Here is a 15,182-nt window from a genome sequence, read left to right as displayed (position 1 = left end):
GCCGACACTATTATTTTTTCTGTAGGTAAATTGCATTTTTGTAAATCATTTGATTCCATCATACCAATATCCTCCAATACTTCATTTGGGGCATATAATGCGGTTACAAATACAGTCCAGACATTTTCGCTTATGGATATAGGACGGGGAGTTACTATGGTACCACAACCTTTTCTTATTATAGACCAGAATTCTCTGGTTCGATTAAAGGTTATTGCCTCCCTCAGGCTAATCCAGAGAAGATCCTCTTTTTCTTTTTTCAGTTTGAGTCTCAATCTAACTCTTCTGCGTTTTAATAATGCTAGTAGAGACTCATTTTCTACCGTTCTATTAAGATACTGATTCCTGATTAGTGCATTTATCTCCCTATTCAGAAAAAATAGTGGACTAGGTGAAAAGTGAGGTTTTTTTGGACCGGGGAACTGAGAATTAGCACCGAGCGATTTTCTCAATTTTTTCCTTCTTGGAATTTTACAAAGTGAGTAACTATGTTAATGTTGTTTATTCACAAGTGCCAACTTTGTAACACCGCAAGCTTTGTTACCAGGCTTAACCACGCTTTAGTCAAGGTAAAGCTGAGGGCTCTGGAGCCAAAGAGGGAGCTAGAATAAAGGCCAAAACAACCAACACCGTATGCATGTCTTCCCACCACTGGCTAAGGCAACACCTCCTTCAGAGGTGCCACAGATGGAAAGGTGAAAATATGCAACCTGGCCTTTCTAAAAAACCCTTTTCTGCTGCACGATCCGCAATCTTGAAAATATCACCTAAGGTTGTGACTGGCTGTAGACTGTGGTTCCAAAGAAGACTATGATTGATCACTCTTCTTACTGTGGTGAAAGTAGCAGTGACCTTTTTTTTGCCTGGTTGAGGCTGGGCAGTGCTCCAAAAAGAGATTTGGCACTTGTTTGAGACAGTTGTGTATCTAGCAAAGGCTTTAAATCCCCCTTCATGGCCATGGGATGTGTTCACTAACCAACATCATGTAGCAGGATCTTGATCTTATCCCTGGCACAAAGAAAAGAGGCATAATGGGCCGGGACCAATCTGTAGCTTTGGCTTGTTCAGTATACTTAGTCAGATGATTTTGGATGTAATATTCCAAAAGTTCTTGAACAAAAAGACAAACCTCTTTGAATGGTGATAGGTGATGCCAAACGCTCTGGATCCCATGACACTGCAGGAGCAGAAACAAGGTTTAGATATTACCAATGCACCTGGTGCCATTTTGCCATATAAGTCCGTTCTGTTGGATTTGAGAGAGACCAATGTCAACTCCAGTCTGTGCCACCTGCCACACAAATTCCAGATTCATTTTGGCATCTGGGAGGCTGTCCAAGTAAGGAATCTAATGTGTTCTAGGGCCTGCACGTGCACAAAAGTAGGCTATGGTTTAAAAATTGCGAGATTTCCCATGATAGAGTGATTGCAAGTACCATCATTAATGGACTAGTACTCTGTGAACGTAATTGTTGCCACAGCCGATCTCGCTCCCTGACTTGTACTCTCCATAGCCCCCTTCATAAAATCCTCGTATTTGCTATCCATGAGCATGAGCACGACCAAACTGTCTGGCTCTTGAGCTACCTAAGATCTGCATATAATGCTGGTTTCCAGATGCATCCAGTTCCTTGCACTACCTTACACGGCGCATGCCATCAGTAGACCTACTTGAATATAAAAGCTTTCATTACCTTATCCCTGAACCAACTACAGTTTCTTTCCATATCGAGTTAACCAACGTCAGAACAACCTGCCTTAGAAATTAGATCTATCACCCCCTCCCCACCCCCCGACCCCCTTCATATCCGTAAGCGACTCAAACAATGCCTAGTCACGGTGGAAAGCGAGTCATCAATGAGAATCGGAGTAGGCCACAGCTTCTCTGTGTAGTGAGTTTTTTTTGTGTTTGAAAGCTTTATTGAAGAACAATAAAAGAAACAATAACATGACATCAGCAAAAAGAGGTAAAGGCATAACAAACCATTTCTGAGGTCATAATATTGCTAATGTGTTAACTAAGAAATAAAAGCATTTTTATGGGATTTTGTTATGGAAGAAGGGGGGAGGGAAGGGAAAAGAAACCGTGCTATAACAACATAATGCTATAGAAAATAACGGCAAAGAAACAAATGTTACAGGCAATAAAACAAAGTATACAGTGTACGAGAGAGATGCAATAGAGAAAAACTGTAAATAACATTAAATATAATAAAAGAAGCGGGAGAGAGTATAATCCTTCAAGGAGGTTTAACATTTTCAGAACTGACAGAAATATGTTTCTTTTGAACTAAATGATCAAGGTATGTAGTAAGAGGCAGCCAGTAAAGATCTACATTACGACTTGGCTTACAGGAAGAGGCAAAGGCAACATCAAGTCTATGAAAATGACATAAAGAATTCCACCAACCTTGTATGGAAATATTCGTAAGGGATTTCCAATTAGAGGAAATGTATTGATGTGTAGTGAGTTTTGAACTTTACAAATATTCTTTGTTGTCTGTGGCCACTATGCTCTCTTACAAACTGCCTGTTAGGAAAGTTGGAGTACATTTGATGCATGGTTCTGACCCAAATGTTTGAGTAAAGAAATACTATTCAGCTAGCATTCGTTTTTATAGTTGACGAAATGAGCAGGTAATGGGACCAGTAAGGAACAAGTGTTTACGAACCATGGTTTATTTTTTTATTTTATGGAGTTTTATATAGCGCGAACTTGACCCGAAGGTATCAGCTATTAGAGCGCTTTACATAGCACCAGTTGCGTTACATGAGGGCACATTCATCTTTGTTAGGCACGGGGAGATTAAGTGATTTCCCCAGAATCACAGGATGTTCAGCGTCATTGCCGAGACACTCTAACCCAGTTCTCCAGATTCAAGGTCAACCGCTCTAACAGTTAGGCCAACTCCTCTCCCTTTGTTTTATTTGTTTTGTAGTGTCAGCAGAACCCAGTAGGTTGCTTCATGACACTATCTAGGAAAACTGTTCATATGCTGTGGTAGAAGGACCCCTTGGAGTATATGATGCCTACACAGGGAGTCCGCTACAGTTTACAACATGTTATTAATATCAGCAAATTAATCAAGTGTGTATCTAGATAAAGAAGCAAAATGTAACATTGAGAATTTTAAAATGTTCTGTACATGTGAAGTAATTTGAAACTGTTGGCTTGATTTGTGGGAGCAAACAGAATATAGTATGGATAATGGGTGGCCTCAAACGAAACATCAACAAAAAGAGAACACGCATTTGGAGCAAAACAGACTGTGATATGCTAGAGTTTAGCATACCGCTTCGTCTTTTCAAATAAAAAAAACGAATTTAGAAAAACTGTGACCTTGCCATTAATTTAAATTTTTATAAGTTTGCGAATTAAATAAAATATGTATTCATTTGTGTAGTTTGATGTATACTTATTTCTGTAATTCCGTGTATTGCTTTGAGGTACATATCCTAGAAATTGCATAACCCTTAGGGTTCTCGTGGGGTAACGAGAAAAACTGCTAATGGAAATTAACGGCGGTAATACAAAGAGTGTAGCCAGGGTTGTCCGCAGTTTTGCAGGCCAACATGCTGCCTAAACTGGTGCCTCTTCAGATGCGGAATCTTAGAACATTTGCCAAAAGGAGACGAGAGCATGCCCAATAGCTGCATTGGCTGTAAAGTGTTCTAACCCAAATCACGTTTGTATTTGCCAAATGAATAGCAAACTAAGGGCCAGATTAATCCAGCTCAAATCCGCTCGCAAAGGGCCAGATTCTGAGAATCTGGGCCTTTGCGAGCGGTATTTTTGCATTTGGGATGCATCATCCCAAATGCAAAAATCGCTAATTAAGAATTCGCTAAATTGCGATTCTTTGCATTTAAGGAATCTCAAATTGAGATTCCTTAAATGCAATGCATGAAAGTGAAAAAAATAGCGAATTCGCTATTAGGGCACGCAAATTACCATGAAGTACATCTTCGTGGTAATTTGCAAAAACTTTGAAAAATGCATTAAAGTGCATTTTTCGAAGTTTCATGTTGCGCACACACATGTGCACACATCAATTTCAGGGTTGCAACAGGGTGTCCTTTGGACACCCCTGCACCCTTGAAATCTCAATTTGCGAATCGCTAATTGCGATTAGCAAATTGAGATTGTCTTCCCATTCATTCCTATGGGCCTCTAGGCCCATAGGAATGAATGGGGAGATATTCCTTAATTGCGAGTCGCAATTTGCGAGTCGCAATTAAGGAGTTATTTTTTTAGTGATTTCTTGATGCATAGCATTTTGCTATTCCTTAATAGCGAATCGGTATTTTTCGCTATTAAGGAATAGCAAAATGTGTTCTTGATGAATCTGGGGGTAAGTGTGCTGTACTTTACAAGGTGCAATATCTGTGTGCTTTGATAAAGGAGAACCTTTAATGCACTAAATCTACACTGATGCTGAGTTCCCACTTGTTTTCGAAGAGCCGCACCGTTGTAGAGAGATGTTTTGTTGGTGACCGGACAATTGCTATATATTTACCTAGAAACATTGTCTGAAGTGTTGCAAACGTTCTGACACTAGTTACCTTTTATACCTTGGTTTCTACTGAATTTGAACAATGCTGGTAATTTTCTAAAACATTTCATTTTTTTTTTCACATAGGTGGAAAAAATCCGTCAAGTGAAAGCCAAATCCCTCTATCTGCAAGTGGAAAAATTGCGACAAAATCTAAGCAAGTTGGACAATACAATAAGTGCTGTACAGCAGGTCTTGGAGGAAGGACGCAGCATGGACATTCTGCTAGCCAGAGATCGTATGCTGGCCCAAGTGCAGGAAATGAAGAACGTGAGAGGCATCCTGCAGCCCCAGGAAGATGACAGAATCATGTTTACTCCGCCTGACCAAGCTTTGTATCTAGCAATTAAGTCAATTGGTATGGTCAGCAGTGGAGCTTTTGCTCCTCTTACAAAAGCTACCGGTGAAGGTCTCAAACGTGCATTGCAAGGCAAGGTGGCTTCATTTACTGTAATTGGCTATGATCACGATGGGGAGACACGCCTTTCAGGTGGTGACATGATCACAGTGCTGCTGGTTGGCCCTGATGGGAACTTTTTTGGTGCCGATGTCAGTGACCAGCAAAATGGAACATATTTGGTGAGCTACCGGCCGCAGTTGGAAGGTGAACATCTTCTCTCCGTCATGGTGTGTAACCAGCATATCGAAAATAGCCCGTTTAAAGTGAGTGTAAAGTCAGGCCGCAGTTACGTTGGCATTGGTCTGCCTGCACTCTCATTTGGTGGTGAAGGAGACAATGAAGGCAAGTTGTGCCGCCCTTGGGGAGTCTGTGTGGACAAGGAAGGCTACATCATTGTTGCTGACCGTAGTAATAACCGTGTTCAAGTGTTCAAGCCGTGTGGCACCTTCCATCACAAGTTTGGAACACTAGGCTCCAGAGCAGGTCAGTTTGATCGACCCGCTGGAGTAGCCTGTGACAGCTCTCGGAGAATTGTTGTGGCAGATAAAGACAATCATCGCATACAGATCTTCACGTTCGATGGACAGTTTATTCTAAAGTTTGGGGAGAAGGGCACCAAAAATGGGCAGTTCAATTACCCCTGGGATGTGGCGGTCAATGTAGAAGGCAAAATCCTAGTTTCTGACACCAGGAACCATCGTATACAGTTGTTTGGTCCTGATGGTGTGTTCCTGAACAAGTACGGTTTTGAAGGGGCCTTGTGGAAGCACTTTGATTCTCCCAGGGGGGTAGCATTCAACCACGAGGGGCATCTGGTTGTGACTGATTTCAACAACCATCGCCTGCTGGTCATCCACCCAGACTGCCAATCGGCACGCTTCCTGGGCTCAGAAGGCACAAGCAACGGACAGTTCTTGCGCCCGCAGGGTGTGGCGGTGGATCAAGAGGGACGCATCATTGTGGCAGACTCTAGAAACCACCGGGTGCAAATATTTGAATCCAATGGCAGCTTTTCCTGCAAGTTTGGGACACAAGGAAGTGGTTTTGGGCAGATGGACCGACCTTCTGGAATAGCGGTTACTCCAGATGGCATGATTGTCGTGGTGGACTTTGGAAACAATAGAATTCTTGCCTTCTAACAGGTTTAAGACGAAACTGTCTCAGGGATGCTAAACAGAAATACAACACTGCTTAAGACCTACCTCATCGTACGTGTTTGTAAACAAATGTACTACTAGTTCTGCAGGGAATGAGCCTGTGAAGTCAGTTCTATCTACCTCATTTTCAAATTTTTTGTTTTGGGACAGTTTTTCTAACAAAATGTGCAGTAAATATTTGACCCACACCTCCCAGGTTTTTTTGTGGGGGTGGTGCATAAATATGTTTTCTCACATCAAGAGGATTATTTCTTAAACTCTGAACTAAAAAAGAAAATAGAGGTGACAAGATAAACTTAAAAAAAAAAAACTAGACGTGGCATTGTTTGTAGGAATGTTACTTGTTGCTGATTATTTGTTTTTTAATGCTGCTGCAGAAGAGAGACTTCAGTGTTCTCTCACTTACCTCAGCTTGTTCTTGTTTTACAAATGTCGGCTTCCTAGAAGTTGGGCATTGATCCCAGCGCCCTGGAAGTGGTTTGGGATCACATAGCTTTAGAGAAACAACTTTTCAAGTGAATGTGGAGCATGGAGGCTTTTTTTTTTTAAGTCCGTACTTCAAAGTGAAGTTTATGTCGAACATGCACAAATCTATTAATGTTTTTAAAAGAAAACTGTTGGAGAGAGCAGCATTTATTTACCCGCTTAGTCTTTACCTGGCATTTAATTTCCATCTGATTTGTGCGGAGTGTACATTTTGCAAAATAGTATTGATTTTTAAAATGCACAGTCTTTGACAAAAAGACTTATTACGTTACAAGCATCACAACAAAAATATTGTTTTTCTTTTTATAAAAAAAAGCACAATTTGGACAGGTTTTTGAAGTCAGGGATTTATCAAGTGATGGCACATTATTTTGCATTTGTGTTGAATGATGTTGATCTTTAAATGGGAAAGCTGCTCGTTAGAGGCCCATTGTTACACAAGCAAAAGATTCCCAAATGCTGCTAGCAGCATTTGCTGTAAACTGTTACGATGTCATGATGTCTTTCCTTCATTTTCAATCGAAGGGTTTTTCTAGTTGTTTCATACACTAAAAAGGCACATGGAAGTGAAAAGAAACCTAATAAGCAAGACTTCATCTGCTTGTTAATGTGTACCTTTAACCTGGGGCTAAACCAACAAAGTCCCCAACGTGGACGGATTGCTTCTGGCACTTGAAACGTAGACTGTTTTTCCTCCTAGGCCCTTATTTGAGACGCTTCACTAGCAGTAAGAGCAAAGCATATCTTTGTACCAGTATGGAGGTGCAATATACTCTAAAGAGGAGTCCTCCAAAAGTGTGTGTCAGAAAAATGGCAGAAAGATTAGATAGTGGGCGCTTTGTGACCATAGTCTTTGTGCATCTACCTCAGACCCAGCCCTCTTCTCAATAAGTTCTGGTAGTTAATGTGCCTATGTTGGATCTCCATATACCCAGATGAACATTTTTAAAAATTATCCTCTCAAACTTGCAAGAAAGTCCGAGCTGGCTTGAACCCGCCAGTAGAACAAGGAAGGATGATTTTCTTTTTTTTTTAGTTAAAGCAATCCTGATGTGAATGCTTCATATAGAATCTTCTTTGGCGGTCGCATGTCAGATGTTTGGAAGTTGGAAAAACTCAGGTTCACAACATGCACACAAGGGTACCAAAGACAGTATAGTGCTTGGGTGGTTTCATGTTACATTTCTGTTGCACAGTTAAAAAAATGTGTAATTATTTTAATTTAGATAGTATTCTACTCCTGCAGTGGGCAGAGGAATGAGCTATTGATGATAACCTAGACGAGGTAACGCATTATATCACAGACCTTAACGCATTATATCACAGACCTGCGTGACTATTGTTTGCCTGTCTGTACCAAGTTGTCTAAATATCTGGCCAAGCCTTATTCCTTTATTTTTGTTAACCCTTGTCTAGCATCAGGTCTGGTTGAAATTCCTATGAACGCTACCTGCGCCCGTCTTGGTTCGGGCACAAGTTCAAGGTGCAGTTCTTTGTGGGAATCATACTTGCTATGGTTATTATTTGGTAAAATAGTATGTATAGAATTTTCTGCTCCCAGTTTAACACTATCAAACAGAATGATCAAACAGCATCTTCCTCTGCGTGGCGTTTGCTGTCCTGCATTGCACTCAGTGTTTTTTTTCCTATACCAATTATCCTGCTAGGCAACGCGAAGCACTCTTTTAACAATGTATTACTTAATTGAAACTCATGATTATGGTGAAAGTTTGATTCAGAAAGGAAAGCCAAAAGCATTCTTGTGTAGAAAGGGGTAGAAACCAATAAGGGCTGTACCTTTTGAGGGCTGTTCAATATTTGCAGTTGGATTATGAAGCAATTGTATCTATATATCTACTGACGTATTAAAAAGAGGTACAAATATGGCACACAAAGCAAGTAGATTACCTCAGCAGAGCTTGTTACATGAGTAAGATGAATTAAAATTGTCTAATGTGTACGTTTGCTTCTTAAGAACGAAGCTATATTCCGCACATGAAGAGCAGAAAAAGCCACAGTCCATTTATATATTTTATCAAATACCATCTATTTTTATTCAGCCACTGGGTGTTTTCACCAACCATCTCTGAAATTTATGGTCAATTTTCATAATCAAAAATGCAAACTTTTATCTGTTACAATAAAAAGTGACTAAGACTAGGACCTTTTTACTTTCAAGATAATCCATACCCTGTCTTAAATACCACATTGTCGGTGGAATGAAGAACAGTATATGGAAAAGAATCCTAGAGAATTGTTCAACAACTTAAAGTCAAAGTTGTTGTAAGGCTTAGATGTGCTTCTCAGTCCATTTTAAAAGAAATTCTTTTAGGAAAGAGGCTCTATTTGGAAAGTCATTCTTCTTGTGAGCCATAAAGGTGAAGGAAAACTTTATATTTCATCTACAAAATTCTGGGGCACCGCAGTTCATCTTTAAATGCCTTGGGAGTGTTCCTCCTTCAAAGGTGTAGTGTTTTTCACACTTATTTGTTCCCCAGCTGTTGAAGTAGTCTCCACAAATTGATAGTACTGCTCTGCTGCATCTAACTCTAGAGCTGTAAAATAATGCTTTAGCAACTCATTAGCCAGTAGTTAAAGCAATTAAATGTGTGGAGAATTTCTATTGAATGTGTCCCAGTGGCTGAGCGCTTATTAGTGTAAAGCAGATATTTTTTTTAATTTTCTTCTACTGTAGTGATTTGAGGTATTATTACATTTGGTATCCCTTATAAGTCTAACTTATTTGGGAAACCTTAGGAACAGTTCGAAAGAGGATATAGTGCCTAAGGAATTCGACCTCATAGAATGGGATCAAGGCTCTTCAAAGAGAGCCTAAATAAACTCGGCCTACAAACGTATGGTTTAAGCCAAAAAATATTTATTTGTTGAGATTTTTATAGGGTTTGATCCAATTAAATCTCTGCCTTCTGTTTTTTGACGTTTTCCTTAGTTGTAAAAAAAAAAAAGGAAATGTGTGCCAAAGTTTAGTGAATCCATATTGTGCCAAAACATGATGGGGTATTTAAGAAAACAGTTTGGAACTGTATAAAAACACACTGGTAATTTCGTTTAGCAAATATGGAAATTGTGTTCTCTTTAGTATGTTCCCCCCTTTGAGTCGACTATTCCATGTCACTGTGATTTAAAATAAAAAAAAAACTTAAAACAAATGCAAACATAAACCTGAAACTCTACCTCTTTTTCCATTAACTGTCTACCTCAATTCTAGAACAAACAGTCTCTTGGAAAACATATAAATCCACATGGCATTTAAAATGTACAGTGCCTGGCAAAATGCTCGATTTTAATGTTATTGAAAAATGCCAGATGTTGGTACTGCTGTTAAACTCTGCTTTGGTTCTTATGGCGGTGGCATTGACTGAATTAATACTCAGGCAGATTAACCTAGTACTTTCTCTATAACCTCCTATTGCACGATTACACATTATGCAACCTTTAAACACACATTTTTCAGTATTATGGAGAACTACTGTTGATAAACATATTTGGAGTGTTTTTGTTTGGATTGTATTAGTGTCGTTTTAAGGCCCATAGGTCTGCTCTCTTCAAGAGAAAAATAGTTTGCTGCATGCGCAAAAAATTCCAGATAGAAATGAGTCTAACAGTATAAGTTCTTTATTATGCAAAAGGAAAACAATTTACCAAATTTTCGAAGGGAAGATATTTTTCCACTTCCTGGCCCAAGCGAATGCTCTGTTTACCTTTACAGCCCAATACCCACCTGCTACATCCATTCCATTAAACAAATAGCACACAGTAGGAAATATAATCTCACTACAATGGTGTTTTGGCATTAGCAGGTTTACAAGATATAGCTTTGGTTCTAAAAACTGATAGTCGTCCCCTCACATTGCATCTGGGATTTTAATGAAAATAACAGATCTGCTGCCTCTTTAATGAGCCAAAATAAAAACCACAGTAGTGAATGAGTATTGTCTGCTTTGGGCCTGTTAATGAATGTACGTACTGGTTAACAAGCCAGCTAGATTGACGAACAACTTCAATGTTCAACCACAAATGGTTCTAAAAGCTTTGTGTGTCTGCATGGTCGTAGACCGTATCCTAATGATTGTATTATCTTGAAAGCTCAGGTAGATACTTTTAATGCTCTGTACTCTGACAGAGCTTATGGACTGAATGTGTAAGTGTCTAAGTAGTGACATAGTAATATTTCTCTAACCACCTTTTTGTGTAACAATTTAAAAATGTATGTCCTAAGTCTGTGTAATAGCTCCTTTCAGAAGTCATAGTTTTCATATTTTCCCCCCAATTTGTTGTGGGAGTCGGGGTGTCATTTTAGTGTTAAAAGTTTGTCGTTAACCCAACAAAGTTTAAAAAAAAACAACAACAAAAAAAGTTTTTATGTTTGTATTTTATAAGTAGTGACAAGTGTGAGTCTTCCCTTGTATGTTATGTGTAGGAATACAATCAAGTGCAGTTTAACATTTAACTTGTAAAATATATATAATTTTGTTTACGACACATTTCTAGTTAAGGGAGTTTAATTTTGGGAAATGTATACCTGCAGTTGTCCTCCTTACATGGCCGAGGGAGTCGTTTGGTTTCTACTAAATAAAGCTAAATTAATATTCATTAGATGTTTCTGCTTACTGAGTTCAAAACACTGGGTGGCCCATAATATAATGTGTGCAGCTGTATGGTGCAACCACAGTATGTCCTGCAAATACATTTGCAGGTATGCACATTATGGAACTGTACATTATGCACATTATCAAGGACCACAGTGAGGATACCTTGACGCACATCGGAGGCATTTCCAGTGTCACAGGCCCCCCTCATTATTAAAATACTATAAAAATGTACTGTGGTGCATCCCACTTCATTAAACTAAATGATATTCAGTGGGTCGAATTTACCACTTCCTCTACCTTTGAGAAAATAATCAAAGTATGCATGTGAAGGGATAATCTGTACCCTCGCCCTGTGCACTGCTGTTTGTCCCTGCACTCATTCCCTGTTACATGGGGCACTGTCACACTAGTTATTAGGGTCTCTAAATTTGGTGAGACATGAGCATGCCAAGTTGGAATCTTCAGCGGGTAAAGCAGAGAGGTTAATGAATGCATGTAATGTGGTAAAGGTGAACACCCATCAAACTTTAATCTGTTGCCTATTGCTCAGATTGTGAGCTGTTGAAAATATAAATGGAGTAGTGCCTGTATGATTTTGGCTTAAAAATTCCGTGTACACCTTTAAATCCGATTAACTTAAGTTGCTGTGGCTGCAGCTTTGCTTCCTGTGTTAGACCTATGGTTATGTTGCCAGTGTTGGGCAGAAGCGCAGTTAAAATTGGATTTTCCCCATCAGCGTCCCACTCAGTCTTTAAGTGTCTCAAGTCAGATAAATTAACATTGACGATTTGCAGCAGAAGCCCAGAGTCATGGTTTACTGCCATGTTTGGGTCAGTGTGACAAAACCTGCCAGCGCTGTCAGACTGTTCTTTAGCACCCCTGAAAGAGCTTAAGACACCGGAACACCGAGGCCCACAGAAGCCACATAGCGGCAAGAAGTAATGTTGCAACAAAACCAGCAAATGAACATATTATTACCTCCAGTAGACCAATTCAGAACAACTGTGTTGCTACCACTAACATGTTTTACTCCCATTTGTCTTTAATGCAAAATAGTTTTTCACTCCGTGATAGTGAATGCCATCATGAAAAATAAAACGAAGTGGCATTTATTGCAAGCGCTGCCACAATATTAGTAGATCTGATCAGTCCATCCTCATAAACAAACCCTTCCCACATACAACTGGCCAGGTGTCAACCCATGTGTGATTTTGCAGAATCTGTCATTTCTTGAGAGTAGATCAGCATCAACCTAAGTTTACATGTGGAAAACCGCAATTGAAAAAAGGTACGATGTGGTATTTGAGCATAACACTGCATGCAGTAAAATAATACAGACCACCCGCTCCAAATCTTTTATAGTCTATGTTCTAGCATACCTATGCTGTAAAGCTGTACTTGATTGTGTCCCTTTTTTAAATTTTAAATGTGCATAATCTATCATGTCGTTTCCAGCTGAAGCATTGTCTGTCTGAATCGCTAGAAACATCAATATTTTTCTATAAGAGCACAGAAAAGTGGAATACTCTAAAACCCAGCAGTGTAAAGGCAACGTCTTCCTAGATAAGTTCATGGAAGAATGTAGTGCAGTTAATGTTTAAAATGGCAGCTGGACATCCCTTCTTCCTCCCCCTTCCATTCCTGCCCCTCAGTACTTGATTAATGACCCTCTCTCACTCTGGCTACAGCCTGTACTCCTATAAAACTGCCTTGCCACAAGATCCAGGGCAAGGCAGTAAACACCCCTGCCATCCGGGATGTCTTAAGTATGCAGGAAGCTGCGCATCTTGAGCCAATTTCTTTGTAGTTTTCTTGCCCGGCTGCACTCGGGCCATTTCAGTTTTTGTGATTAATGAAAGCTTATCCATGCTCATAAAAGCAGCTCTCTCTAGCCAGCATCAGAGCTCTGCTTTTAATAGGCTGCTAGGAGTGTGATAATTGATCCAAGAGGCACAGGTCATAGCATTAAACTGGAGGATTGAAGGGGGCCGTGTGAAGACCCTACTTAAGGTCCCATTATGACCAAAACCTTTGCTCCATGTCCTGCATGGCAGGGCTGCTCCTGTGAGGCATGACAGCTTATGCACATTTATTTCGTAGATCAAATGTTAGAACTGACCTCTGTGTTACTGAGGTATTTGAATGTATCATCTACTCACGACCACCATGGTCCACGGAGTAGGCTGAACTATGTAGCAAAGAGATGGTATATCAGCTACTGGCAGCCTTAAAATAAAGACAGTGTCTCTGTGGACTTTAAAAGTGTTCCTATGCAGTTTACTTTATGTAATCAATAAATGTTCTTTTTTCATGAAAGCGTGTTCTGTTTATTTTGTGTAGAGGACCAAGGGGGGAACAACATGGTTTTATTCATATTTATTAAATGTGTATTGCCTTGCTGTTAGAGAAGTGAAACCATCACATATTAACAAGTCTTCGTATACAGAATTGTAGGTACTGCCTTTGGGGTTTTTATGTAAAACTGAAAAATACCAATAGTAACTTCAGACAGCTTTCGGCAGACACGCTAGTATGGAGATAATCATGGAACAAAAAAGCAGGACATGCCGAGTAGACTGACATCAGTATGTAAACGCCTTGTAAGGAGACGTGTATAGACGTAGGAGGGTGGTGTTGGTTTCCGCTTCCAACCAGTACATTTAGTGGGAAAGTAAATTGGCTAGTGGCTAAGAGTTGATACTGCTTTATGAAAAGAAATAAACACAAAAGTGGGGCCAGGCATACCAGCTGCTTAAACTTTATTTGGATAGTGGGGACTGGAAATAGTTGTGTTTTTGGTCTAGTAGACCCAACCCCCCTTCTCTCTTCAGTGTTCTGTGAAGTCCCAAGCTGCAAGCAAGGCTCAAGAGGTTAATTGTTGGGTGTTTAGCATTTGTATGGTTGCCTCCACCCCCTTATTGCGCTCCCTGGCAACTCCTTAATACTTTTTAGGTCTGGTGTTAGCCAAGATTTTTTGATTTTACTAAAAGTATATGTGTAATGTACAGGAGCTTTCAGCCACCTCTTTTGATCCTTTGGTCTCTTACTACATCGTTCGTATTTCTGATACAGACTTCAAACTGCAGATTCTTCACCTTACAGTATTCCCCAGGCGTCCGACTGTATCCTTAAAATCTTCATCAGTACCTCTGCGAGATGGTAGGTGGCGTCGAATGGCTCCGTCGGAAGGGACTTGTCCAGTGCCCATGTAGGCACCACCCGGGCATTGTGATATCAGTTACTTTCTGCAGCAAGTGCACGCCTGTCTTTTTTTGGCCTTTTTAATTTTTTTAATTCTAGTTTTTTACCCTTTTGTCAACGTTTTTGAGCTTTTGATCCATGCGTACAATGGATGTGTCCCCCAGCATACCCACAAAATGTAAACCCTGTGAGGAATGTCAGTCTGTCTCTGTACCACCACTTATTTTGCATGTAGTCAAACTGTGACTCCAGTGCCTGTGCTGACTGCAAGTCGATGTATCCCATGGCGATTTGTGAGCGAGCGGTGAAGCTTCCGATTGCCAGCAGAAGAAGGCTCCGTGCCATTCTTGGTCCCGGGCCCATTCCTGAGCTGATCCCGAGAATGATCTTAGTCTCATTCTAAGTCATCATCATCATCTAAGTTAGATAAGTCGAAGAAGCATATGAAGTCTAAGTGTTCTTGGTGTTCTCTTAGCAAGTGCCATGCTTCTGAGCCCACACTCCACCCGCAGAGCCGGCGGCCGGGTCAGCTCAACACTTTCCTGAGATCTCCAGAGCTGAAAACCCCTTCCCACCTCCTGGAGTTTTGACTCCTTTACTTCATCTTTGGGCCGACTGCTTCCTCTGGCGTGGGTTCGGGCCCAATGTAGCCTAAAGGTCCCCATGCTGGGTTTCAGCTCGCATGTCCTCCCCTGATGCCAGCCAGGCTATCTGGATCCGACCACGGATTGAAACTAACACCAGCCCCAAGACCTATTCTGATTCCAGGCCC

At 40.4% G+C, this 15,182-nt stretch overlaps 1 protein-coding gene and 1 long non-coding RNA gene across 2 annotated transcripts in view; one reads left to right on the top strand and one right to left on the bottom strand.

The window, feature by feature from the left end:
- The window catches only part of TRIM71 (tripartite motif containing 71), a 314,764-nt gene extending 301,239 nt beyond the window's left edge, over positions 1–13,525 (top strand). Inside the window, exon 4 of the mRNA XM_078663925.1 lies at positions 4,641–13,525. Coding sequence (XP_078520051.1) covers positions 4,641–6,092 — 1,452 coding nt within the window. The 3' untranslated portion in view covers positions 6,093–13,525. The remainder of the gene's footprint in view (positions 1–4,640) is intronic.
- LOC144784856 (uncharacterized) overlaps positions 1–15,182 on the bottom strand; it is a 326,690-nt gene that overhangs the window by 175,933 nt on the left and 135,575 nt on the right. The gene's annotated exons all lie outside the window — the stretch shown is intronic.

This window comes from Lissotriton helveticus, chromosome 10 (genome assembly GCF_964261635.1).
Source record: "Lissotriton helveticus chromosome 10, aLisHel1.1, whole genome shotgun sequence".
Classification (NCBI taxonomy): domain Eukaryota; kingdom Metazoa; phylum Chordata; class Amphibia; order Caudata; family Salamandridae; genus Lissotriton; species Lissotriton helveticus.
The sequence above is the reverse complement of the archived record's forward strand: the minus strand, read 5'-3'. Positions and strand labels throughout refer to the sequence as shown.